Source organism: Carassius auratus, chromosome 8 (assembly GCF_003368295.1).
Source record: "Carassius auratus strain Wakin chromosome 8, ASM336829v1, whole genome shotgun sequence".
NCBI lineage: Eukaryota > Metazoa > Chordata > Actinopteri > Cypriniformes > Cyprinidae > Carassius > Carassius auratus.
The window spans coordinates 26358084-26385900 of NC_039250.1; the positions used below are offsets into that span (position 1 = coordinate 26358084).

Below are 27817 nucleotides of genomic sequence, written 5' to 3' on the forward strand. Positions count from 1 at the left end.
ATAATGGTCACATGACCGCAAGTGTGTCTCGTTGCCTAGATACAGGGGGTGTCTCACATTACCCCGTTCTCCACTAGACCATTACTCTGCTTCAGAAGCCTGTGTCCAAAATCAGTTTCATGAGGTGCCTAGGTTACTGGTGCTTGAGTGAGAACGATTGCTCAACGGAACCATGAGCGAACCCTGGCCGAGGCACGATCATAAGAAAACGGCAACGGGAAGTGTTCGTCCTGGAATGTGTTCCGTGTAGGCACAGCCAAAAGATGGAGTGTGTGAATAAAGCGGGTCAGCTCATGAGTCTGGCGGCTCTACAGCAGCATGACCCCTACATAGTGAAGCTGCTGGACGTCGCCGGACAGGTCGCGCTCTACACCTTCAACTCCAAAGCGAACGAATGGGTGAGACTTCAGAACGCGACGCCACACGAGCGCGCGCACGTCAGCTCCGTTTCTCCTTTCTGGTGTTTACCATCATATCACTTCACCGGGAACATACGGGGATACAGGAACAGTCGAGATAAACATGATTAAAGGCGACCTCTTTAATCATGGCGACCTAATAAACTAATCTGAGATACCAGCTTTTATCTGTCAGTAAAATCACTATATAACTCAAAGTTATCATTTAGTGATCTGAACAGTATATGTGTATGAACTCTTGTTTGAAAACTAACACCTCTCTCTCACTTCAGGAGAAGACTGAGATTGAGGGCACATTATTTGTTTATGCCAGGTGAGCCATGACTGACTGGAACTGTCCTTATATTATTAATAACACACTGATCTGTGATGTGATGTGATGATGACTGTTTTCTGCAGGTCAGCATCTCCTCATCACGGCTTCACAATCATGAACCGTCTCAGTACAGAGAACCTAGTGGAGCCGATCAATAAAGAGCTGGACCTCCAGCTGCAGGACCCTTTCCTCCTCTACAGGAATAACAGCTGTGAGTAAAGACACTGATGGACTGCCTTCTGTTGTCATCACTGACTCTTATACAGTGTGCTGTATCATATTCCATACGCATATTAATCTGAACTATACCGAAAGATCTGTTAAGTGTTTTAGAATAATTGTAAAGGCATCCACCTCCAGCTTGTGCTTCTTTTTGTGGTCACATTTTTACATATTTTAATCAAATAAATACAAGAGTAGCTTTCACATCAGTGGTATTAACACTTGCTGGACTGAAGCAATGTAGATTTATTCGTTTTTTTTTTTTAAATCATGAAGATTAAATCCTCTATCATCTGTTCATCTGTTCATCTCTCAGTCTTCATTGTATTGCACTGCCTCACATGTTTTAAAACTATAGAGTTTTGATCATAAATCTAAGCTTTTAATAAAATAAACTAAGCATCTGCATCATATTGCATGTTTATGCTCACTTTGGCCCTCTGAATAAACTAACGAAAGCGCTCCGTTTCCTCAATATTTCATACTATTTGAGTCAGAAAAGCCTGATGTATCAAACATGACACTAAACAAAGAGCACACGTTGTACTCTTATTTTAGCTGTGTTTTATATTGTGTCTAAAGGTTCAGTAAACTGTTCGTCAAGCTTTATAGGGCTGAAATGTTTCTTAATAACTTACTATAAATGAAACCGTATTTCTGAATATGGTAACAGCATGTCACTGTCAGTCTGGTTGGATGTGAAATAATGGAGATATAGTGGATGCAACTTAATCTGCATAAGCACATAAAGCGTTATATAGCTGATTTCAGCTGATTGATTGTGTTTGTCTTTCCGGTTTCCGGTTGTTTATCCGTCTGATATCTTGCTGTACGTCTCTGTAACTGTGCACGTGTTGACCGCCGCTCTGTACCTGTGTGTGACGGTGTGTGTCTCTGTGTGTCAGTGGGCATCTACAGTATCTGGTTCTACGACCAGGCCGACTGCCAGAGGATCGCACAGCTCATGCTGCAGTGAGTACCTGACATTAACGCTCCGCTGCCGTCTGGTGACTGCTTGAATGGAACGGTTGATTCTTCTGTGTGCGTGTGTGTGTGTGTGTGTAGGATAGTCAAGCAGGAGGCGTTGCGAGCGTCTCCCCACACAGGTCCGAGCGGCAGGACCAATGGCTGTGTTCAGAGCAGACCCACAGATATCCTGGAGCTGCTCAGCAAGGCTAAAGACGAGTATCAAAGAGTAAGACCCCCTCACGTCTCATTCCCTGCTGTTTCTGTTCTGCACCTGGACCTGGTTATCCACTTTAAGCTGCATCATCACGGTCTTCATCAACATGTTCCCACTACACAGAGAGCGCTATGTTCATGTAGCTTCAACAACATATTCAATCACAACATCAGTATCGGTGATACAACGCTAACTTGAGAATGTTGCTATTGTTTTTGGTATTATTACATATTTAGTCTCATGGGAATGTGTATTTAATCACTGAGTTTAAGTTGGGATGTACATGTAAATTTACAAGCATCATTTTTATACAAAAATATGTAAATATTCTGACCATGCAACTGAGCTTAGAATACAACCCTTGATTATGTTTTATAAATATAACTCCTGTTATTATCAAATAAAAAAAACAGCATAAATATATCAAATAATTAAATCAAAGATGCTTGTTTGTGTGTTTAAACCGCACAGTAAATCTCTTATTTACACTGTGTTAAAATTTGAGTATAGACTACTCTAATAATATTTGATCATTACAGGAATAATAAAGATAGAAGTATCAGTAAGTTTCATAAATTTTGGTAATCCTTCTGCAGGCTTATATTTCAAATCAGATGTTGAATTTTAACTTAGAAATGTTTGAGTATTAATAATTAACCAAAGAGGTTAATTATTTTTTAAATTTATTTTTTTAAAAGAGGCTTAAGTGGAAATTCAGTGTGATAAGATACTGTGTGTGTGTGTGTGTGTGTGTGTGTGTGTGTGTGTGTGTGTGTGTGTGTGTGTGTGTGTCTTGGGTCAGTCGGTTGAGAGAGATGTTCAGGTGAGCTCTGAATCTGCGCCGTCACACGAGAAGAGAGAGGACTTCACAGCAGCTCGACACGAGAAGGTGCCGCCAAACACACTTCTACTAGATGTGGAAAAACTGTTTTTGCTCTTCTATTATAGTCAATATTAATCATCTCCATCCAGGTTCAACAAAGCCCTTAAGTTACGAAAATATGCTCAAGTCAATGGCTGAGTTTGTGTTAATTTAAAAAGGACGAAATGCCAAGGTACAGTAATATTAAAATGTGATCTGGTTTAAAGCAGTGTGCATTGTCTCCCTAGCTGAGTTTACATCATTGATTCTGTTGATTTTGCTTCTCCTGCTGTGAAGCTGCTTTGACACCATCTGTGTTGTATGAATCGCTGTAGAAAGGTGACTTGTCTGCTCCAGTTAGTGTATCCTGAAGGACCCTATATGTTAGTCAGCCAATGAAAGAACTGTAAGGATATAAGGCCTAATCTTTGAAAATACACATTTAGTATCTTTCCTACCATCAGAAAGGGAGCTCTGTGATGTCACTGTGTATATTATTTTTCATGCATCTGTTTGTGTTCCCTCTCTACAGTCAGGTCGCTCAGTAGTGAAGCAGATCACAGTGGAAGAGCTGTTTGGCAGCTCTTTACCCAAAGAAGCGTCCCAGTCCACAAGCTCCTCTGTGGGAGAGAGCATGTGTGCGCCTGTGTCTCACTCGGTGGAGCCTCTCCTCGCCCCTCGTCTGTCCACTGACCCAGGCCCGGCGCTGGTCTCTCTGTTTCAGGGTGGCACCCGAGACCCAAGACCAGCTGCTTCAGATACGGAGGAGACTGGGATCAGTCATGGTTCGGCTGGTCCTCTTCCTCCCACAGAGGGTCATGGGATGCCTGGGTTCATGCCCGGCCCGCTGGTCACCCCACAGAGCTTCAGAGAATCTGCCTGTAAAGTTTCAGGGCCTTTTACAGGAAAAGCTGAATTTTCGGCACAGGTGAATACACCAAGCGATATTTTCATGTTTTTTTTTTTTTTAATGCAAGTGCAGAAATGATTGTTAAAATGACACACTGTTTCCTGCAGTACAGGAGTGGGACTCTTTATGCAGCTCAAAATATGTTCTGATTCATACAGATGTAGCTGACTACGTCAGACTTCGTACTTCTGCACAATTTCAGTTCGCTTCTGCACTCAGTCTGAGATTGCGAACTATCTCCCAGTTTTCCTCTGGCTCCAGCCGGCCAATCAACGAACAGGGGGCGGGCCGAGAGCCGAATGTAAGATCATAGTTTAGATTAGGGAAATCGAAATTGGACACGGAGACACGGGATGCTATTCGCTCTGTTGTGGAGAATATTCCCGCCATTTGCCAACTGAAGCGCCCCCCCACGAGAAAGAAAACGCTTGTCAATTATGCCCTTCCAGACTCCAGATAGTTTTTTTTTTACTATGTTTTGTTAATTTTGACATACGTTAGTGAAAAACACAGAAAACATTTAACACACAGCTCAGAAGTGTATCTTGTCTCTCTTTGCCAGAGTAAAGAGGCGCATGCGTTTACACAGTCCTCGACTCTGGTCAAACCCATTCCAGTAAGTGCACTTCTGAGAGCATCTCCAGCTTTGATGTATTGACTGCTGCACGTACACTGACATGGCCATTATGACTGATCTCTCTCTCTGTCATGTGAAGGCGGGGCCAGCTGTTCAGGGGGAGGAGTCTTCACTGTTACTGTCTCCTAGTGTGTTCCAGCATTCAGTGATCAACACAGCCGAGCCACTGAAGATCTCGGCCCCCCCGATGCCTCCCACAGCAGACCTGCCCTCTTCTCTGTACAGTCGCAGCCAGCTTAAAGATACACTCATACATCTCATAAAGGTACAGACTTGCACCTGCATTTTCACGAACCTACACTGAATCATTTTTGTCTTCAATTGTATGCCTATATTTTTTTGCAGAATGACGCCCATTTCCTCAGTGCAATCCATGAGGCTTACATACAGAGCCTCTCTAAAGGCCTCAACAATGTCAAGTAACAGTCACAAACTAAAAGCGTGAAGCTACATCCACGTTCTTTGACACTACTGGACGACTGATGTCACTGCTCTCTTGCTGAGCTTTCCCTCTTGAATCCTAATTTATGTCCCTCTGCCAATCTCATCTTCTCTCTATGACTCCCAGCACAATTATATACAATTATTTTAAGGGACTTGTGCAATATGAAGCATTGTCTCTTTGGAGAATTGCTTTTCATTTATGGTCCTGCCTTAGATGTATGGATAGTGGTATTTTACTGTTAAATCAGTATTGTGTGCTGCATTGGGATTCTTTGAGATCCCAGCAAAGATGGATTTTTTGAGTAGGATGTGCACTTTTTTTTTTCCTCTTTGCTTACAAACTTGGTTGTTTAATTTGGCCATATTATTATGAAGGTTAGTAGAGTTAAAACAAAAGTTTTCTCTATACATGTGCAGGCAGTAGACTCTATGAGCATCAGCATACAGTTATGGTGCCATTTATTGCTTTTTAAAATTGCAGACAGATTAAATTATGAAAGTTTATTTAAAGTGAGACGCATCAAATACACCTTTCAGTGTTCCTGAATTAAAGTGTCTTGCATATCAGCTAGCTTGAGCATCATTCTGATAGCTGACCTCTGTATCAACAGCAGATGTGTAGTCCGTAGACAAGAAGATCATTTAACTTAACCCACAATTAAATGCAATTAAGTTGCATTTAATTTCATCATTAAAAGTTTTTTTTTTTTTTTTTGTGGTGTTTGTTTTACCAGAATCTTATTTTTTTTTAAGTTTACACAGCTTTTATGTACTTAATGATTGTTTACACATATAGTTTTAATCTCATATAACTTTTTTTTGTAACAGTTTGCTTTTATCATGGAGAATTGTAAAACCTCCCCAGAATTAAAGTTGTCATTCAGCGCTGTGGCAGCTGCAAGGCTGCGTACTCCTATCACGCAAAACTTCTCTCAAATGCATCAGGATTCTCTATTACAACGATTTGTCTTGAGTTCATGTGCAAATAGGTTGCCATGATTTTGATCGTTGTTTACATTGTATTATGGTGAAACTTCCACAACCAGATCTGCTTATACATTTTAGTGCTCTAATAATCATGTTACATTTTTTTGTTGCCGGAATTCTGATTCTATAAAGTAATAAATATTTGTGAAGACAGAATAAAAACCAAACAGAGTTTTGTCTTTGCTTTAATCTTCTGCAGAAAGGAAGCAAAGAGATGAACAAACAGGTTCACAGTAGTTTATAAAGACAACCGTTATATTTCAAGGTGACCGAAATCCCTTGGGGCCTCAGCCTTCGCCTTCATCACGCCATGTCATATCTGATACATATTGCTAACGTTCATAAAAACATATAAAGACACACCTGGTGAATTCACACTAGCTGAGTGACCGCTTGAGTGTTAGACCGGGGTTCCAAAGGACCACAACAGTATAACAACAATAATATTATTTTATAGTAATTTACTTACATTTTAACATTAATATTAACTAATTAGTTGGGTAGGCAACATGCTGGAGTACAAAACCCTATGTTGGAGTTGCATTTTTAATTCCACTTTATAATTTTTTTCTTATTTATTGGTAAAATATGAATGAATCCTTAAAAAAAAAGTTTGATTTCTGGAAATCATCTTGCGGCGACTCCTGGTGGTTTCGCGATCCCCTGGGGTTCCAGACACCGACTTTGGGAACCCCTGCTCTAGACTACACAATACCTTGATCATTGAATACTTATTGATTACTGTTTAATGATTACGTTCAAAAGATTTAAATGTCAAAAAGAAGTATTTGAGTGAGATCAATTTAATGCAAATTAAACCTTTCCATAAACGTTTCAATCCATTTTCCAGATTGTGACATTTTTCGAGTTTCTGTGATTTACTAATGTTGAGAGCTGTGTAGTGTTTGTGATATACTGATGTAATTAAAAGCATTCCGTTACCAGATAAAACAATAATATCATAGTTTCAGTGCTGTCACTTTGAGGGCTTATGGTAGTCACCCCTCAAATATACAGGTGCTTCTCAATAAATTAAAATGTTGAGGAAAAGTTCATTTATTTCAGTAATTCAACTCAAATTGTGTATTAAATCCAATGTGCACAGAACGAAGTATTTAAAGTATTTGTTTCTTTTAATTGTGATGATTTTGGCTCACATTTAACAAAATCCCCCAATTCGCTATCTAAACAAATATGGTGACATGCCAATCAGCTAATCAACTCAAAACACTTGCAAAGGTTTCCTGAGCCTTAAAAATGATTTCTCAGTTTGGTTCACTAGGCTACACAATCATGGGGCAGACTGCTGATCAGTTGTCCATAAGACAATCAGTAATATCCTTCACAATGAGGGTAAGACACAAACATTCATTGCCAAAGAAGCTGGCTGTTCACAGAGTGCTGTATCCAAGCATGTTAACAGAAAGCTGAGTGGGAGGAAAAAGTGTGGAGAAAAAGATACACAACCAACCGAGAGAACCACAGCCTTATGAGGATTGTCAAGCAAAATCGATTCAAGAATTTGAGTGAACTTCACAAGGAATGGACTGAAGCTGGGGTCAAGGCATCAAGAGCACCACACACAGACGTGTCAAGAGATTTACTGAACCATAGACGATGTCAGAGGCATCTTACCTGGGCTAAGGAGAAGAACAGGACTGTTGCCCAGTGGTCAAAAATCCTCTTTTCAGATGAGAGGAAGTTTTGTATTTCATTTGGAAACCAAGGTCCTGGAGTCTGGAGGACTCATAGCCCAAGTTGCTTGAAGTCCAGTGTTAAGTTTCCAGAGTCTGTGATGATTTGGGGTGCAATGTCATCTGCTGGTGTTGGTCCATTGTGTTTTTTGAAAACCAAAGCCACTACACCCGTTTACCAAGAAATCTTGGAGCACTGCATGCTTCCTTCTGATGACTAGCTTTTTGTAGATGCGGATTTTCCAGCAGGATTTGGCACCTGCCCACACTGCCAAAAGCTGTTGGTTAAATGACCACGGTGTTGGTGTGCTTGACTGGCCAGCAAACTCACCAGACCTGAACCCCAGAGAGAATCGATGGGCTATTGTCAAAAGGAGGATGAGAAACAAGAGACCAAACAATGCAGATGAGCTGAAGGCCACTGTCAAAGAAACCTGGGCTTCCAGACCACCTCAGCAGAGCCACACACTGATCACAAATTGAGGCAGTAATTAAAGCAAAAGTTGCCCTACCAAGTATTGAGTACATGAACAGTAAATGAACATATTTTCCAGAAGGCCAAAAATTCACTAAAAAAGTTTTTATTGGTCTTATGTATTCTAATTTATTAAGGTTTTTGTTATGTGAGCACAAATCATCACAATTAAAGGTACAGTTTGTAAGATATTTGCAGTAAAATATCCAAAAACCACTAGGCTAGTGTTATATATTTTGTCTATGATTACTAACAATGTCTTTAAAGTTTTCAACTACTTGTAAATTATGAGAAAAAATTCCCATTCTAAACAGTGACACGGGGAAGTGCAGTCACCTGTCAATGACGTTAGTTACCCTTTGTGACCGACTTTACTGATGTAGAAACCACATGACAACAGTGTCCTGGACAGATGCGGAAGTAGTGTGTAGCGTCCAGCAAACCACTAGCTTGCTTCAAGCAGTTCCATATTTACTTCTTGCACTTTATGGTGGATTGTGTTACTTATTTATGGAACATAATTACTGTTTACCATCTGCCGCTTGTTCTGGTGACAAGGACAGCTCCCATAAGCGTAAGCGTACAGGCCAACCAAACGAACCAAGAAGAGTTTGGGAAAAGAGGAGAGAAAGCGTGAGGATCAATATCAGTATTGCATTTTCCAGATGGAGAGAGCTTTGCGACAACTTCAACTAGAACGAGATGCCGATCTCGATTGCGTTTTAGTCGACAGGTGAGTTGTTTTGATTCGTATCTTTACAGAAATTGTATGCTATTATAAAGACCAACAAGATTAGTATTATGGGGCATACACGCCAAAGGTGGGGCAGCGCATCTGATCCATAGTCTGACCACGTCTTTGCATTTACTTTGTATGTAATCTACTCGCGCAAGTCTTTGAACTCACATTTGCTATGTATGTCCATTTATTGTGTTTGAATGTACACGAGTGTATGTATTTGTTGAATAAGTGGTAATCATTTTCATATCATCTGACTAAACAGTAATCAATTAATTAGATAATTGACTCTCAAACTATATTTGCTGTATTGTTGGGTAGAAGACAACAAATCCCATCATTCCACGCTACTTCTTAGCGTCATCAAACCACGCTATTGTTATCGTTTTGGTAGTGTGCCCTCTATTGGCAGGTCCTACAACCTGTACCTTTAAAAGAACAAAATACTTTTTTTGAGATGCACCTGTACTCACTGGCTCCAAAACCAATCTCTACCGCCCAGACTCTGGCTCCAAACCAACCTCTACCGCCCAGACTCTGGCTCCAAACCAATCTCTACCGCCCAGACTCTGGCTCCAAACCAACATCTACCGCCCAGACGCTGGCTCCAAACCAATCTCTACCGCCCAGACTCTGGCTCCAAAACCAATCTCTACCACCCAGACTCTGGCTCCAAACCAACATCTACCGCCCAGACGCTGGCTCCAAACCAATCTCTACCGCCCAGACTCTGGCTCCAAAACCAATCTCTACCGCCCAGACTCTGGCTCCAAACCAATCTCTACCGCCCAGACTCTGGCTCCAAACCAACATCTACCGCCCAGACGCTGGCTCCAAACCAATCTCTACCGCCCAGACTCTGGCTCCAAAACCAATCTCTACCGCCCAGACTCTGGCTCCAAAACCAATCTTTACCGCCCAGACTCTGGCTCCAAACCAATCTCTACCGCCCAGACGCTGGCTCCAAACCAATCTCTACCGCCCAGACTCTGGCTCCAAACCAACATCTACCGCCCAGACGCTGGCTCCAAACCAATCTCTACCGCCCAGACTCTGGCTCCAAAACCAATCTCTACCGCCCAGACTCTGGCTCCAAACCAACCTCTACCGCCCAGACTCTGGCTCCAAACCAACATCTACCGCCCAGACTCTGGCTCCAAACCAATCTCTACCGCCCAGACTATGGCTCCAAACCAACATCAATCGCCCAGACTCTGGCTCCAAACCAATCTGTACCGCCCAGACTCTGGCTCCAAAACCAATCTCTACCGCCCAGACTCTGGCTCCAAAACCAACATCTACCGCCCAGACTCTGGCTCCAAAACCAATCTCTACCGCCCAGACTCTGGCTCCAAAACCAACATCTACCGCCCAGACTCTGGCTCCAAACCAATCTCTACCACCCAGACTCTGGCTCCAAAACCAATCTCTACCGCCCAGACTCTGGCTCCAAACCAACATCTACTGCCCAGACTCTGGCTCCAAACCAACATCTACCACCCAGACTCTGGCTCCAAACCAATCTCTACCGCCCAGACTCTGGCTCCAAACCAATCTCTACCGCCCAGACTCTGGCTCCAAACCAACATCTACCGCCCAGACTCTGGCTGCAAACCAATCTCTACCGCCCAGACTCTGGCTCCAAACCAACATCTACCGCCCAGACTCTGGCTCCAAACCAATCTCTACTGCCCAGACTCTGGCTCCAAACCAATCTCTACCGCCCAGACTCTGGCTCCAAACCAACCTCTACCGCCCAGACTCTGGCTCCAAACCAATCTCTACCGCCCAGACTCTGGCTCCAAACCAACATCTACCGCCCAGACTCTGGCTCCAAACCAATCTCTACCGCCCAGACTCTGACAACAAACCAATCTCTACTGCCCAGACTCTGGCTCCAAACCAATCTCTACCGCCCAGACTCTGGCTCCAAACCAACATCTACCGCCCAGACTCTGGCTCCAAACCAATCTCTACCGCCCAGACTCTGGCTCCAAAACCAATCTCTACCGCCCAGACTCTGACAACAAACCAATCTCTACCGCCCAGACTCTGGCTCCAAACCAATCTCTACCGCCCAGACTCTGGCTCCAAACCAATCTCTACCGCCCAGACTCTGGCTCCAAACCAACATCTACCGCCCAGACTCTGGCTCCAAACCAATCTCTACCGCCCAGACTCTGGCTCCAAACCAACATCTACCGCCCAGACTCTGGCTCCAAACCAACATCTACCGCCCAGACTCTGGCTCCAAACCAACATCTACCACCCAGACTCTGGCTCCAAACCAATCTCTACCGCCCAGACTCTGGCTCCAAAACCAATCTCTACCGCCCAGACTCTGACAACAAACCAATCTCTACCGCCCAGACTCTGGCTCCAACCAACATCTACCACCCAGACTCTGGCTCCAAACCAATCTCTACCGCCCAGACTCTGGCTCCAAAACCAATCTCTACCGCCCAGACTCTGACAACAAACCAATCTCTACCGCCCAGACTCTGGCTCCAAACCAATCTCTACCGCCCAGACTCTGGCTCCAAACCAACATCTACCGCCCAGACTCTGGCTCCAAACCAATCTCTACCGCCCAGACTCTGACTCCAAACCAATCTCTACCGCCCAGACTCTGGCTCCAAACCAATCTCTACCGCCCAGACTCTGGCTCCAAACGAACATCTACCGCCCAGACTCTGGCTCCAAACCAATCTCTACCGCCCAGACTCTGGCTCCAAACCAACATCTACCGCCCAGACTCTGGCTCCAATCCAATCTCTACCGCCCAGACTCTGACAACAAACCAATCTCTACCGCCCAGACTCTGGCTCCAAACCAATCTCTACCGCCCCGACTCTGGCTCCAAACCAACATCTACCGCCCAGACTCTGGCTCCAAACCAATCTCTACCGCCCAGACTCTGGCTCCAAAACCAATCTCTACCGCCCAGACTCTGGCTCCAAACCAACATCTACCGCCCAGACTCTGGCTCCAAACCAATCTCTACCGCCCAGACTCTGGCTCCAAAACCAATCTCTACCGCCCAGACTCTGACAACAAACCAATCTCTACCGCCCAGACTCTGGCTCCAAACCAACATCTACCGCCCAGACTCTGGCTCCAAACCAACATCTACCGCCCAGACTCTGGCTCCAAACCAATCTCTACCGCCCAGACTCTGGCTCCAAACCAACATCTACCGCCCAGACTCTGGCTCCAAACCAACATCTACCGCCCAGACTCTGGCTCCAAACCAACATCTACCACCCAGACTCTGGCTCCAAACCAATCTCTACCGCCCAGACTCTGGCTCCAAAACCAATCTCTACCGCCCAGACTCTGACAACAAACCAATCTCTACCGCCCAGACTCTGGCTCCAACCAACATCTACCACCCAGACTCTGGCTCCAAACCAATCTCTACCGCCCAGACTCTGGCTCCAAAACCAATCTCTACCGCCCAGACTCTGACAACAAACCAATCTCTACCGCCCAGACTCTGGCTCCAAACCAATCTCTACCGCCCAGACTCTGGCTCCAAACCAATCTCTACCGCCCAGACTCTGGCTCCAAACCAACCTCTACCGCCCAGACTCTGGCTCCAAACCAATCTCTACCGCCCAGACTCTGGCTCCAAACCAACATCTACCGCCCAGACTCTGGCTCCAAAACCAATCTCTACCGCCCAGACTCTGACAACAAACCAATCTCTACCGCCCAGACTCTGGCTCCAACCAACATCTACCACCCAGACTCTGGCTCCAAACCAACCTCTACCGCCCAGACTCTGACTCCAAACCAACCCCTACCGCCCAGACTCTGGCTCCAAAACCAATCTCTACCGCCCAGACTCTGACTCCAAACCAACCCCTACCGCCCAGACTCTGGCTCCAAAACCAATCTCTACCGCCCAGACTCTGACAACAAACCAATCTCTACCGCCCAGACTCTGGCTCCAAACCAACATCTACCGCCCAGACTCTGGCTCCAAAACCAATCTCTACCGCCCAGACTCTGACAACAAACCAATCTCTACCGCCCAGACTCTGGCTCCAACCAACATCTACCACCCAGACTCTGGCTCCAAACCAACCTCTACCGCCCAGACTCTGGCTCTGTTGAAAGAGTTGTGACGATTGCAAAAAATGGCAAAGAGGTGTGTTTTCGGCTGTTTACCCAACAAAACACTTTTCAGTATCCCACGGCTGCCCTGGATACGGTCCCGCTGGCTTGAGTTTTTGCATTTTGAAGAGGAAGGGTTAACGGTAAACTCGTGGCTGTGTTCGGGGCACTTCACGCCCGACAGTTTCCAGAATTTAACCCAGCACGAATGGGGTTCGCCAAAGTATTGTACCTGAAGAATACCGCTGTTCCGTCAGTGTATACGGTTGGTGCATCACAGAGTATGAAGGTGAGTATGGCTAGATGCTTATTTTAATAATGCATACCACACGTGTTTTAGCCTTTACTGATGGGACATCTGTGGCATCTGTTCGACAGCCTCTGACACGGGACGTGGGCTGCCAGTATACCGCTCAGACTCCAAAAAAGAGCATCTCGGTTCAAGCCTCATTTCCAATCCCTAAACCGAAGCGACGCAGTAAAGGTGACATCTAGGTTGTTGATAGCTTAGGTTTAGCGCACATTACTTAAATGGCTTATATTTTCCTGCTTTGTTGATATGATGAAACGGCTGTTCAAGTGAAATCTCCAGAGCATCCAGTCATCGCGTGCTCAGAGTGTGTTTGCGCGTATCTGGAAACACGGGAGTGCACCTCAACGCCAGGAAAACGGCCGCGAATGGAAGAAAGTGTAGATGAATTCAACGACAGATCATCGGTGACCCTGACAGACCTAAAGGACTTCACCTATGAACCTGAAGTTACAGAAGATGATGAAAGGTGAGTAGTTCTCTGGAGTAGTCTGTAAGACTTTTTTTTCTTCTCCTGAAAAGTCTATAGGGTTGAGGGTGATGTAAGGGTTTTGAGTAGTCTATAAACTTTTTTTATTATTGTATTTGTTTGCTTTTTGTCTGTGTGTATTTTTGTGCATTAGACATTGCGCCAAACATGGAAGTCACACAGAGATGAATATGAGTGACAGTAGGTTGTTGGTCGTTAAATGAGAAAACTGGAGAGATTCCATACTGGACAAAAAGCATCATAAACCTCTTCTGGTGCACATCCTTCAAGATGAGAAGGGTCATGTGAAAGATGTTCTCCACCACAACAGTGATATATTCCCTGACTGTATCCACACACCTCTAGAAGAGAAAATGTGGCCAAACCAGGTATAAGGTCTTTTGGAGTTCAAAACTAAAATTATATAAGCATCTTTTTTAAATTTTATAAGTAAACAGTATATTACACTTGCATTTTGTTTTACATTTACTAGTGTGAGTAATATTATGATTGCCTAATCAGATGTTGTATATAATTTTTGTAAGCAACTTCCTTGATCAGAATCAACAATGTATTTTTTTTAGTAAGCAGTGAATCTCTATTGTCTCGCTGCTGAAGCTGCTTCTGGAGAAGGTCTTCTTCAAGCCTGGACTGTTCCAGGAACATCTAAGTGAAGGTCCCAGGCCACCTGTGTGATGATAATTAGTAGTTGTGTTGCGGAGCTAATATCTGTATCTGTAACAATCACAGAATTACTTGTGTCTGTATTCTGATAAAACCGGAAGTATGTGGGACTTGAACCGGAGGTTTGTACAGTTACTTGTGAAGACCATTATGTCTATGGTTTTTCAGCCTTCTTCTTAGTTATTATTGAACAAATTCCCCATGTGTAATAATTATTTTTAATGCTTATAAAATGTACACTGAACGAAAATTATAAACGCAACATTTTTGTTTTTGCCTCATTTTTCATGAGCTGAACTCAAAGAGCTAAGATTTTTTCTATGTAGACAAATGGCCTATTTCTCAAATATTGTTCACAAATCTGTCTCCATATTGGTTTGCGCATTCACAAATTAGCAACAGCTCACAACACACACACACACACACACACTAAAACCAATAAAGAAAAATATATGCCCAGAGCACCTCCCAGTGGCCACCGTATAAAATGAATAAAAACAGGACCAAACAGACCATTTTGAAGGCAGAGGAAACATTTGCAAGTGTTTTGAGCTGATAAGATGATTGGCATTTCACCATATTCTAATTTGTTGAGATGGTGAATTGGTGGGTTGATAAATGGTTTGTTAAATATTAGACAAAATCATCACAATTATAAGAACCAAAGACTTAAACTACTTCAGTCTGTGTGCACTGAATTTATTTAATACACGAATTTCACAATTTGAGTTTAATTGAATTACTGAAATTAACTTTTCCAGGACATTATAATTTACTGAGAAGCACCTTTGTATGTGTATGTTCTTCCAGGCAGTCCTGAGCAAGATGAATATACAAAGTTTAACATAAATGTAAAAAAGTAAAACATTCAACACACAAGAGAAACTTATATACGAACAAGCAAAACCGTAATCATTAACAACTAATTATTTAAAACAGCAACAAGGTTCATTCATTGCACACTTTAATATATATATATATATATATATATATATATATATATATATATATATATATATATATATATATATATATATATATATATATATATATATATATATATATACTACTAGAAGCCGAGTAAATTTATGAATGTATGCTCCATCGGAAAATTTAATTTTAATTTAATTTAAAAAAAATAATTCTCGCCAATCATCATAAGTGACCGGTTTGTGAGGGCAATGCCCGGATGACGGAGGTCTCTCTCAGCTGCTCCAGCTCCTGACGGAAGCTCTCGTGCTCCGCCTCCAGCCACTGCTTCTGCTCCATAGACAGTAAAAGAAATGGACACAGCGACCCCATTGGAACTCAATTGAGACAAATGAAGCCCAGTTTTTGCGTTTTTTAGCACTTCCGTTTCTGACGCGCAGACTCAAACGAAGCTTGACGACGTCAGCAACCTGTCTGCCAGATGTAAATCTTCTAAGTGGCTGTGCGTGCAAACTGCCATCGTTAATGTTGCAGAGACGGCGAGCTTGAGCGGGGAGTTCTTTGTCGTGAGTGAGCAGGAGTAAGTATTCTGATTAATTATTTTGTATAGTATTTTAAAATGTAACGCCAATACGCCATATTAAGTTAATTGCCTGCGAGCTTCTCCTCCTGTCTGTACGGTAATGCGACAGAGAGTCGCGTGGTTATGACGCAATCGTTAGCCTATTTTTTACAAAAACTGTTTATACGGGGCCATAATGTAACATAGAAGGCAATGGAGCCCTTTATACATTGTCGTGTATCTTTAGAAATAAATAATGGACAAACAGAGTCTTTAAACGCCTCAGATGTAAAGTTATTCGCTGTCAAAGTGACGCCAAAATGAATGGGAGTCAATGGGAATGCTAACGCAAGTGAAGTTCTGCTAAAAGATGGCAGCCCCCACCCGACTTCAACTTCCGGTCGAGTTCCTTGCCCCTTGTTCTGCTCCAGCACAAAGACTCGTATCCCATGATTCACTACGGTAAGACGGCGTGGATACAGGACGTCATATATGTATCATACGTCTCTATTGTTATTATTATTTTCTCAGTTCAGATGGGCTTCATTGACATTCATTTTTCGAAAACGTTTGTTCCCAAATCAAAATATTTTTCCAAAATCTTTGAATCGTATTATGAACATGAATTGGTATGAAGATTGATATGCGTTCCTGGGACTGTGGTTCTCCGACACGGGAGGTGGCGCTGTCACAAAAAACTAGGGTCCCAGAAATGCGGTCCTACAAGTCTCCGGGAATGCAGACAGATAATATTGCTAAGAGTAGCCTACAGTTAAAGTTTGGTTCTAGCACCACCTACAGACAAAGCTGTGAATGACTTTCTGAATCCATCTCTTTTCAGGCATGCATCATCAATTCATTAAAAAGAGAGAGAAACAACCAAATCATCTCAAACTGCTTTTATTACATCTTAAATAACAGTACATTTTAATATAGTTTCTATCTTGCATCCAGCTTTCTGTTGTACACTGACTTTAAAATTAAATACAAAAGATGGAGAAGGGTAGAGTGGGAACGCAGAGCTGTAAGTTATTCAAGGAGAGAAGAAGAGAGGGAAGAAGAGAAGCTCATTTAGTTCATTTTTTCTTAGTTTTTTCTTGCCAGCTCCAGGCCTAACGCACAACGAACAGCACGTTTAGTCGTTTGTACAGAATGTTGCAGAGAAATAACAGAATGGAAGAAATGCCACTACAGCTAAAAGAGTGCTTTTCTTGATACATGTCAAGAGAACAGAAGAAGTTCTGCCATTCAGATGCTGCCTCGTTTTTTTATTTATTTTTTATTAAAGAACAAAAACCTGTTTATTACAAAATGTCTCTAGCACTGTCTTAATATCTGAAATTTTCCTTTTGCTACAGAAAGAGAGAGATTTCTTTGTTCTAGTTATTTGAGTGTGTGTGTTTGTACAGGGTCAGTGTGTGTGTGTGTGTGTGTGTGTGTGTGGGACAGAACAACTCACCATTCGTTGTTGTGATCAACATGTTTGCTTCTCTTAAGTGCATAGCTTTGAAGGTTAAACTAAACTGTTTATGCACAGAGTAGCATAAGAAAAAATTAAAATAAATACTGTGATGATCTATTAAACAGGTTATTAAAAAGAAAAAAGAAAGGAAAGAAAGAAAAACATCATGGACTTGGGTCCATATGCACCTCTTTTAAGCATTTCTACAGCATGCGATTCTACGAGTTTCCCACTCGGGGCGACAACCAAAAGAAGATTTTCTGAATATATTTTTTTTAACTTAAAAAGTTTTCCATATCATTATTTTCAAACATTGATTTATACAACGTCATCCACAGAGTAGTAACTGTTTTCCGAGCACAGAACGGGCACCTCTGTTGAAACCCAAAAAACCCTCCTTCAACATCCTCCACATCACAGAGAAGAAACATATCAAATCAAATCATTCAAATGATTGGTTAATCGTCACTCAATTACATTTCCCAAAAAAAAAGCATGAGGAGAAGTATGGTTAAACTGAGATGTTTGGTCTCTGAAGATCAAGCATTCGTCATGAACAGCACGTGCTGGGTTAGTAATGTATTGGCAAAACTATAACTTGTGCAAACAAACATTTGCAACTAGACAGAAAAACAAACAAATATTAATAAATCAACTTTCCTGGGACTAAATATACAGGCCTGATAGCAGCTAGTGGAGCCCTGACCGAATCCTTTACGGTTTACTGAAGCGCTGGGACGAACGTCCTGCTTGTTTCTAATTCTTAACTATTAATTTGATCCCAAAATATTTCAAAACTAGGAGATAAAAGCAGGCCTGTGATCCTGACTGGGGGAGAGGTCCAGGAAAGGCCCTAGTTTCTTTTAGAAAAACCTCCTGTTTTCACAGTAAAGTTAGCAGAATGACAGAAGCAGTGGAATGAGGGTCTCGTGTTCTCGGTACAGTATCAGGAAATGGTCCCAGAAGGATGCACAAATGTCAACCTCTATCCACTTACCAACTACAATCTAGCCGAGTGTAACAGTTGTGCTCTTATTTGTTTGTTTGTTGTTTCCAAAGAAGACGTGTTTGCTCTTTTGTCGTGTATAGATGTTGGGGTCAGTTCTGTTGTGTTTGAGAAGGAGAGAGGGGGATAAAATCAAACATTTTCATTTTGGAATGGTCTTCCTGTCAACCTCAAGAGTCCGGATGCGATCTGGGAAGAGAGAAAGGGGAAAAAGAAAAGGTGAAAACATGTCAGTGACCCCAGAGTGCCTTTCATGGTCTGTTTTTAACAGCAGGTGGCAGCAGAGATCAGCCGGTCAGTCTTCTTCTCTTGATCTGCATCCAGGAGGACTGACTACGCTACAGCGCCACTCTGGTCAAACCGCGTTACTGCAGGCTCTTACATTAGCTCCTACAGTAATGTCGTCTAATCGCTTCAGCTCTAGTGTACAGTGCTTCATTTGGGACGCAGCTCGTCTCAGAAACCATGAATATCAGCCGATGTCAGGAATGGTGGAACAAATCAATGCACTGCTGTTAAATGAGTAGAAGTTTACCTTACAGCTTTAATTCCAGATCTTCAGGAAACTATCCCAGGAGCCTGTAGCCACAGCCATCCCGTCGTCAGTCACACCCAAGCAGCTGACGCGGTTATCGTGACCCGCCAAGACCCCTGCAGACACACAAACACACACACAACAGCCTTAGCTACAGGTAAACACCTACAGGAACGAAGTTCAGTAAACACACAAATATCTGTGTGCTTATACATTTAACACCACACTGAAATAAACACATTAATTACAAGCAGCACAACAAAATGTAGAGCTAAAATAACTGGAAGTGCATGACACCATGCCTCTGATGTTAAATATAAGGTGGATGGGACTAGTAACAACCCTGACCAAATCTAGACTGATTAGTTTGATCACACCAAAGCACTGGTTACATCTTGATCAGGTTTGAGATGAGGTCCCCATGCACCCACATCCCTGTCCTCTTTCACACTGACCTGCGCGGTCGGCTTTCAGAGCGTCCCACACGTTGCAGTTGAAGTCGTCGTAGCCGGCGAGCAGCAGGCGTCCGCTCTTGGAGAAGGCCACGGAGGTGATGCCACAGATGATGTTATCGTGAGAGTAGACCATCAGCTCCTGATCGGCGCGCAGGTCAAACAGCCTGCAGGTGGCGTCGTCCGAGCCCGTGGCGAACGCGTTTCCATTGGGGAAGAACTGAGACCAGAGAGCGAGGTTACCAACTCATACAAGCACGTGTGTGTGTGTGTGTGTGTGTGTGTGTGTGTGCGGGAGCCGCTTACACCGATGGCGTTGATGTCGGACTCGTGGCCGGTGAAGGTTTGCCTGCACATGCCTTCTCTGACGTCCCACAGCTTGGCCGAGGCGTCACAGGCGCCCGACACGAACAGACGAGTGTCCGGGGCCAGAGACAGGGACATGACATCACCGGTGTGACCTGCGAACGTGGTGGTCTGCTGCCCGGTCTCGATATCCCACAGAGCACTGGAACAAACACAAACAGAGTAATGTCAACTGTGTGAACTTCGAGTGAAAGGAGCCACTGTAATATAACCACAGTACTGCTTCATTTAAAAACGACACACAAAAAAGGTTTAAACCTAGCGGTTGCAGGCTGTGTGTGTGTGTGTTATCAGAGAGTGGTCCGCTCCGAGGCTGTACTAAACTCACCAGCTGGTGTCTCCGGAGCTGGTGACGATCTGGTTATCGTCCAGGAAGCGGCAGCAGGACAGATAACCTGAGTGAAGACAGCAGGAAGAAGAGCGTAACTCACTCCAGGTTCACTTCTGTACAGACACAAACGCTGAAGTGTGGCGCAAGCGCTCACCTGTGTGTCCGGCCAGCTCACGGCTGACGCGCACGTTCCCCTCGCGGGTCTTCAGGTTGTAGATGGAGCAGATGTTATCCAGGCCTCCACAGGCCACATAGTTTCCAGACGGGGCATAGGCGCAGGTCATGACCCACGAGGAGCGCAGCGGGATAGCGTGCACCTACACATCAACATTCATCAATGACACATGTGCTACTGATGCTGAATCTGTATTAACCTGAAGCGTATACCGCTGACAGAGCAAAAGATTTAGAGGAGTATAAAAACAGGTTTGCTGGCTCTACTTGTATCATTGCACAATAGTCAGATAATGAGATCAGATTTCACGTGTTTTACAGCTGTCATCAATGCAATGCAACACCTGCCCATAACTATATACTGAATGCAAAACCTGATCGTACGGTGTTTCTGCTCTAAACTGAGTGATTGACAGCTGCAGTGATCATACAGGAGCTAGCAGTACCTAACTGTATGTGGCTTCCATGTTTACCTTGTTTGTAGTATAGCTGTCCCAGATAATTAGTTTTCCATCCTGGGAAGCACTAACAAGAAGCCTGAAGACACAGAGAGAGGGGGGAAATACAGAGACTGAGAACAATGAGAGCAAATTTCAACTCATTCTGACTACATATCTGAGATTAAAGGAGCAAATAAAACAGGAAACAGTCCACATGATATCCTTAAACGAAGAAACGCGTCTCACTCAAGGACTAACGTGTGCAGTGAATTAACTGAACTGATCGTTGTGTAATTATAAACGCTCGTGGTAGTTACAGCTTCACACAAAGTTACGGGAGACAGAAATAGCAGCAGCCGCTCATCTATGGAGACAGAATGAAGATCACAGGCACTCAAACACACTTGGGTTTCATTAAACCACCTTTACATTTTGACAATGCCACGAATATATCGCAGTCTGTATTTCATTAAAATTGATTTAAAGGGTTAGTTCACCCAAAAATTAAAATTAGGCTGCGTTTTACTCACCCCAAGGCATCCTAGGTGTATATGACGGTCTTCTTTCAGATGAATCCAGTCGGAGTTATATTAAAAATTGTCTCGGTTTATTGTCACTCAGCAGGTGTTACAAGCATCAGTCCAAAAGAAGTGAAATGAAAAGCACCAATCCATAAAAAAAAAAAAGAAAACAAGTGTTTCACACGGCTCCGGTGGGTGAACAAAGGCCTCCTGTAGCGAATCGATGCGTTTTTGTAAGAAAAATAACCATAATCCAAATGTTACAATCTTGTTTTTATGGAAGGGCACTTTTTATTTAACTTCTTTTGGACTGATGCATGTAACACCTGCCGAGTGACCGTAAACAGAGACTATTTTTAATATAACTTCACTAACACCTAGGATGCCTTGGGGTGAGTAAAACTAACCCTAAACTAACCCTGAACTAACTCTTTAAATTGTTGTGATTCATTGGAGTAAAAATAACATGTGAGTGGTGCTCAACTACTTCTGTTCAAGACCCTGCTGCACCACGGCGCTCTCATAGACGTCCATGGCTTTAACTTCTTCCTGTAAACTAGGGGTCTGATTTACTGCTTCAGACACCTGTGGCACATCGGAGAGACGACACCAGAGTTTCCGCTAGAAAAAAATGGTGCCGTTCAAAGTGACCGGCAGAGGTTTCCTTTTCCGGACATTTTGATGATATGCCGGTCAAGTATCGCCTCTTAATTAGTCAAGGTGAGGAAAACTGGAGGCAGGCTATTTAACGTAAAAAATGACATAATCAGGCCGCCGAATGCAACATGTTTATTAGCCTAACTTTCAAATAGACGGAAAAAAAAAAACATTTTCTACTATGGTTCATTTCTTCATTGTGATCTATTTGCGATCCATTCCATTCTAAACAAACAAAGCATATGTTTCGTCCTTGTTTCATTATAGATTAAGATAATAATTCATAAATGCACGCATAATTATCAGTGAACTTGAAAATGAATGTGCAGCAATTTGTACAAATAGAGATTCTAGGTCTACTATACATGTTGTAGACATGAAATAAGCTTATTTAGTTTAATATTTGTTAAAATATTATAATGTTATTTTTTAATTTATGTTGATTATGAAAAGTGAACAGTGAAGATAAGATGCGCAATATCGAGAGACATGGAGCGGGTCAGACATGATTTTGACCACTTAATTAAGTTTTGTTTAGTAGAAATACTTTTTTTAAGTGAATTTCGTTTTGTATAAATTGTATCTTAATTTTAATATTTTTTTTTTTATCAACCAATTGCCTGGATTTAATACATAAGAAGCAAATATAGCAGACGACAGGCCTAATCATGCAGGTGCCCTCGCGGCCACTTGCATTGCTTACTGAACTGGAGTGCATCTCATTCTAATTTAACGAAACTCTGCGTAGGCCTCACAGACATGAAATATATCTTGAAATGTCTTTTTAACAATTTAAAAAAATTTTTTTTTTTACCTATGCTAATTACACATTAATTTCAGGTAGGCTACGGAGTCGCTGTCCTCAGTGCCCAGAAAAGCGCTGAAACGGAGATGAAAGGGGAACCCGTTTTTATTTATTTATTTTTTTGGCTTATTTTAACTGGCCCATCCAGTGTTCTGGAGGCCCACCTACAATCAAAATCCTGGCACTGCTAGTGCTTCGCAGCGGTCTGATATCAAGAAATAACAGACCGCATTCCACATTGGAATTCAACCAAGCCATGTAATAATGTTTAATAACTTTCAAACGAGACTGTTCCTTCATAACATAGCCAAAGTTCGGTGTATTTTTGCTTTATACATTTTAGGCTTATTCTCAAATTCAGATTGTGTTATGCTGTGTTCACACCAAACGCGAATAGAGCGTCTGGCACGAATGATTTCAATGTTAAGTCAATGCAAAGGCGCGTTTACGCGCGTCTGGAGGTCTCGCGGCGCGAATGGGGCGTTAAGCGCGGCGCGGAAGACGCGAATTGACACGCGAATGGTGCTTTTTGTGCATTCAGCGTTTGACGCGAATTCGCGTCTGCCGCCCGAGTTGAAAAAATTGAACTTTGGCGTCAATTCGCGCCACATTAACCAATCAGGAGCCTGCTAGGAGTCACTCATTCAACAGTTTGTTCCTGCAGCCTCCGGTTGTGCAGGAATACCCTTCTCCACTCATTCAATAAGGAGGAACGACAGATGTTGTCAGTGCGCAGTCAACCGGAGCTATATGACAAAAGTTCATATTTCTATAGAGACATGAATAAAAAGGACCCATATATATATACACATTTCATGACACAGTAACAGTAATATTTGGAAAATTATCCGAATAAAAATGGCGGTTGAAAATGCTGCATGAACTCAGCTGGCAGAAGCCCCCCCATGACGCGAATTCGCGTCTGTTGTGAAGCGAATTACTCGCGCGAATGAAGCGAATGATCTCAAAATGGTCAAGCGGCAAACTAGGCGCGGTAGATGCGAATTTGACGCTCTATTCGCGTTTGGTGTGAACACAGCATTAGGGGGGGGCGGGATTATTAGGCAATTTTACTCGGACAATATGACCGGAGAGATTTAATTTTGTCGGACATTTAATTTTTTTTTCGGCCAATGTCCGGCAATTACCGGACAACGGAAACCCTGGACGACACGCCGCTATCGTTCGTCTTATTAAAGGATGTGAAAGAGGAGAGGCTACAGTGACTTCTGTGAGGAAACAGATGATGACTTGATGTGACCGCTTGTCCTGATGGATATCAATTAAAACCATTAAGAGCTTTTGCACACTTTGAAGACAATTAAGCAGGGATTTGTCCTGGCTGGGATTTCTAAATGAACAGGTTTTGTCTTGGTTTCTTACTGTTTTTGAACTTGCTAAAGGTAAGGACTGTAAAGTAGTGTAGTAATAGTATCAGTCACAGTACATTGACCAATCGTGGCCAAAAGCCAGACAATTTAAGGCGATCTAGAAACCCCAGCCAGGGCATGTCCAAATACAGTTCTTCAAGTTCAGGGTAGCATATTTCCTATTGAAAACAGAAAACAGTTGGCACACCAAAAGTACTAAACTGAATGTAATTGTCTGTTTTTGGAAAACGTTTTCTTCAGATCTTGGTGTAAATGTGATCCAGGCATGTTTCTGTGTGATTGCAGACTGCGAGACAAGCCTGTAAAGTGATGTTTGCTGAGCACGTGGCTGAAGACCCTCTCTGAGCAGCGCTAATAACACAGCTGTACTGCTTTATCACCTGGAGTCAGTGCCCCAGTGCATGGCGTAGATCTTGGCCAAGTGTCCCCTCAGTGTCCGTCTGGTGCGCATCTGGATCCGCCCCACAGGCTCAATATTGGCTGTGATCTGCCACAAACACACCAGAACAGAATCTAGTTAAAACACACCAATCAAGACTCCATCTGAATACAACATGATGTGAGACCTCTTCATTTGTGACGGAGGTCTGATGTTCAGCGAGTCCTACCTGAGAGAGAGTGGCATCCGCACATGCTTTCCGTGCATCCTGGAGAAGAAAAACACAGATGAAGCCACAAATACAAACCCTCTGTCTCGGAGGACAGAAATGCACAAGAAGTGTCATAACCAGGCTCTGTAGTCTCTGTAGCCAATGAGCTTTCCCTGTGGCTGACGCTATGCAGCATCACATGACTGAAATAGTTCAGTGCTCTGTCACAGTTAGGATGAGAACTAGCGCAGGCTTGGTTATGACACTGCACATCAATGTTAGTGAGATCGAAGCAGTAATGACTGAATGTGCAGGACTGCGCTGATAACATCACATGTGGCCATTCTTTAGGTGGCTCTCAACTCATGGGTTGCAGGTCTGTTCTGACAGCAGAGAGAAACCTAATCACATCCAGCTAACCATGTAATCGTGTGTGGTCTGGATACAAAGCAGAAAGCCTCAAACTTTTGTTAACCTCCTCAAACGGAGGCAAGGCTTCCTCAAACAGCAGAGTGTGGTAATAACAACGCCAAGGCCATGGGTTCGATTCCCCATGAATGGCTTTACTGTGTGTGTCAGCATCTGGTATCAGTGAATGTGAGGGAAGTGTGTGTGATGTTGTGTGTGACATGACTGACTCGGATCTGGTTTTTCAGCTGCTCAGCCTCCTGGCGTAACTGGTCCAGCTCACTCATTTTCTTCTGCTAGGTGATGGGCTTCACTCGGTCCGCTCACTGGCGCTCGCACTGATCTGAAACACACAAATATCACTCTGTTGGATGCATGTTAACTAAACAAAACCACAAATGCACATGGTGTAGGGTTTAAACAGACACATCCTCCTGGAGATCATTAAACACATTTTACTGCTTCTGCTGGACCGCTGGACAAACCCTGTGCGGTCTGTATTTTGGGCATTGGTTTATATGAACTGTTGCCAGAACACATCCATGACCGGAGTCCGGTGGACACCAATACAGTGCTTCCCACTGGTCACTAACACACACACAGATCTCCCAGCACTGCTGTGTGTGTGTGTGTGTGTGTGACATCAGACCGTGCTATAGTTAGAGCGCCGTTATCACTGGACACAGCGAGAAAAGACATTTCCAACACTAATGAAGGGATGCGAGCACGTCTCTCTCGCCGCCGGTGTTCTTGTCATCCTGTGAAGTCGTTGCTTAGCAACAGTGTAGTGCAGCATCAGCATCACTGCTCGCCTCCCGCAGCAGAAAACACGGGGAGGAATTCAACCCCCTGAAATAATGAACTCATGAGCACAGGTAAACTACTCCGACATGAGAAATGTGTTCAGACCTGGACACACCAGTGGTGACCAGGGAAAGAACAACAGTTTGACATGTGCTGAATTATCCTGCCTCACTTTTACTTGAGGAGTTTATACGTTACGTGCTGCCACATACAAGCAAGCTGAACACATCTGTATTAGTGCAGGAGGAGACACACAGGCTACTAGATTCACTTTTGCTGTAAAGTTGTGTATCTGTGACGTTTAAAATAAAAGTTGATAGTGAAAGCCCCTATAATGTTTGTTTTATATTCACGGCTTAGCTTTAATCCTAATAATGCATGTGCTACGTGAGCCGAGTACTCGCGCTCTCTCGTACCATCGAGTGCCTTCAGTAAGTTTGGCTCAATGTCGTGTACAGTGATGAACGCAAGACAAACACATTACATGTTACAAGACCTATTTTAGCTACATTAAATCTGGGATTTACTGTTTAAATTCAAGACTGTCTCCTGGGGGTTTATTTGACTCTAATCTTTCATTTAAATGTTTGTGAAATTCGTCGTTGCACACACCCCTAGTGTGAACAGTGCTCTGACAGAAACCCCTGTCTCTTGATAAACCACTCTCTGTTAACGGCTAGTAAACGGTGTTCACTCGATGTGACGTTTCAGAAAGCTGCTCTCTGTAAAAACCCTGCAGTAAGCCGTATTCACATACAGACTCAGTGTGAATATCATAAATTGAATGTGATTTTTATCAACACATTACGGTCACTAAAGAAAGTTTAAGACTGGTTTTAGGATCTGTACTCAACTCTGACTTCTCCGTATGAATATCAAGACAGAAATGATGTACTAGTGTCTCATTTAAACAAATGTTTATCTCTCCGATATGATCAGATATATATTTCAGTTATTCAAATATTTTAGTTAAAACTACAGGCCGGTAAATATTGCGGTTTACTTCTTATATACGTAGTCACACGGCTGCGTTTAAAAATACATTTAATTGGTAGAAAAATTCTTAATTGGATTACTTTTTTCTCTTAGCAACATTGTCTTGCCCTACCCATTTAAACCATTAAAAGCCATGATAGAAACATACCGTCCCCTTCCTGGACTTCACCGAAGCGTACGGGTCAAGAGTTGGTTGGGTGACCAGCGAGGGCTGAGGAAAGTGTGAGTGGACACAGACGTGGACCGCGTCCCGTTCTCAATGTCACTCCTGTAATCCAGGGACACAGTTGATTCAGCGCATCCCTACAAATCCGGTTAACACCAAATCTGCTGATCAACTCTCCTGCTGACCCAAATCCACTGCCCACACTTTCACTCGCATCGCAATGACCAAGAACAAGACATCTGACCAACTTTACTAACTAGTGTGAATCTCTGCACGGACACACTCCAACGGAAAGACTACAGCAGTAATATCTCATCTTATTCAGCACAGCCAGCTCAAATCACCATGTACTGTCCATCTGAGACGAAAAGCCATTACGAGTCCTAAAACTGTTCATGATTGAGGTCACAGTTCCTGTCCAGAGCTCAGGTGTGCGCTCTTCTTTCTAGAGGAAAGTCTTACCTGGATTCTGTGATGCCGGACACAGCTCCTGTGTCTCCAACAGCCGAGGTCCTTCTGAACGGGTCTACACCGGACGAACACCTCACCAGAAGCACAGCGGCTGATTGGCTGGCTCCACGCTTAAGCCGCACATAATCCAGCTGATAAAGTGTCATGTTAATATTGCTAATACAGGGTCAATACACGGCTTTACCTTCACCTCAACAACACGGCTCTCTCCAAAACCATCAAAATAAACTCCATGGCAAACCCAATCTGTCTGCGCTAAAACAAATCATTCCACAATCAA

At 43.2% G+C, this 27817-nt stretch overlaps 2 protein-coding genes across 6 annotated transcripts in view; one reads left to right on the forward strand and one right to left on the reverse strand.

Moving 5' to 3' along the window:
- The first annotated feature begins 58 nt into the window (after positions 1-58).
- Positions 59-6151, forward strand: LOC113107805 (mRNA-decapping enzyme 1A). 3 transcript variants are annotated; one of them, XM_026270526.1, is made up of 10 exons: positions 59-398; positions 692-732; positions 819-946; positions 1863-1929; positions 2023-2152; positions 2943-3029; positions 3535-3930; positions 4475-4528; positions 4629-4814; positions 4895-6151. In XM_026270526.1, the coding sequence occupies exons 1-10, from the start codon at positions 264-266 to the stop codon at positions 4970-4972; spliced, it is 1302 nt and encodes a 433-aa protein (XP_026126311.1). In that variant the 5' UTR covers positions 59-263; the 3' UTR covers positions 4973-6151. The 3 variants fall into 3 exon arrangements, with proteins under 3 accessions (XP_026126311.1, XP_026126312.1, XP_026126313.1); XM_026270528.1 differs by having other exon boundaries at positions 385-589; XM_026270527.1 differs by lacking the exon at positions 4475-4528.
- A 10695-nt stretch (positions 6152-16846) lies between these two features.
- The window catches only part of LOC113107806 (guanine nucleotide-binding protein G(I)/G(S)/G(T) subunit beta-1-like), a 35470-nt gene continuing 24499 nt past the window's right edge, over positions 16847-27817 (reverse strand). Inside the window, exons 1-12 of one of the 3 annotated variants that reach the window (XM_026270531.1) lie at positions 27529-27612; positions 27049-27168; positions 25331-25443; positions 24711-24749; positions 24483-24589; positions 20762-20825; positions 20269-20431; positions 20112-20178; positions 19724-19925; positions 19421-19637; positions 18966-19081; positions 16847-18619 (exon numbers count right to left, since the gene is read on the reverse strand). In XM_026270531.1, the coding sequence (XP_026126316.1) occupies positions 18975-19081; positions 19421-19637; positions 19724-19925; positions 20112-20178; positions 20269-20431; positions 20762-20825; positions 24483-24589; positions 24711-24749; positions 25331-25387 (1023 nt within the window). In that variant the 5' untranslated portion in view covers positions 25388-25443; positions 27049-27168; positions 27529-27612 and the 3' untranslated portion in view covers positions 16847-18619; positions 18966-18974. Of the gene's footprint in view, positions 18620-18965; positions 19082-19420; positions 19638-19723; positions 19926-20111; positions 20179-20268; positions 20432-20761; positions 20826-24482; positions 24590-24710; positions 24750-25330; positions 25444-27048; positions 27169-27528; positions 27674-27817 lie in introns of those variants that run through there. The other 2 variants (XM_026270532.1, XM_026270529.1) reach the window with 2 other exon arrangements.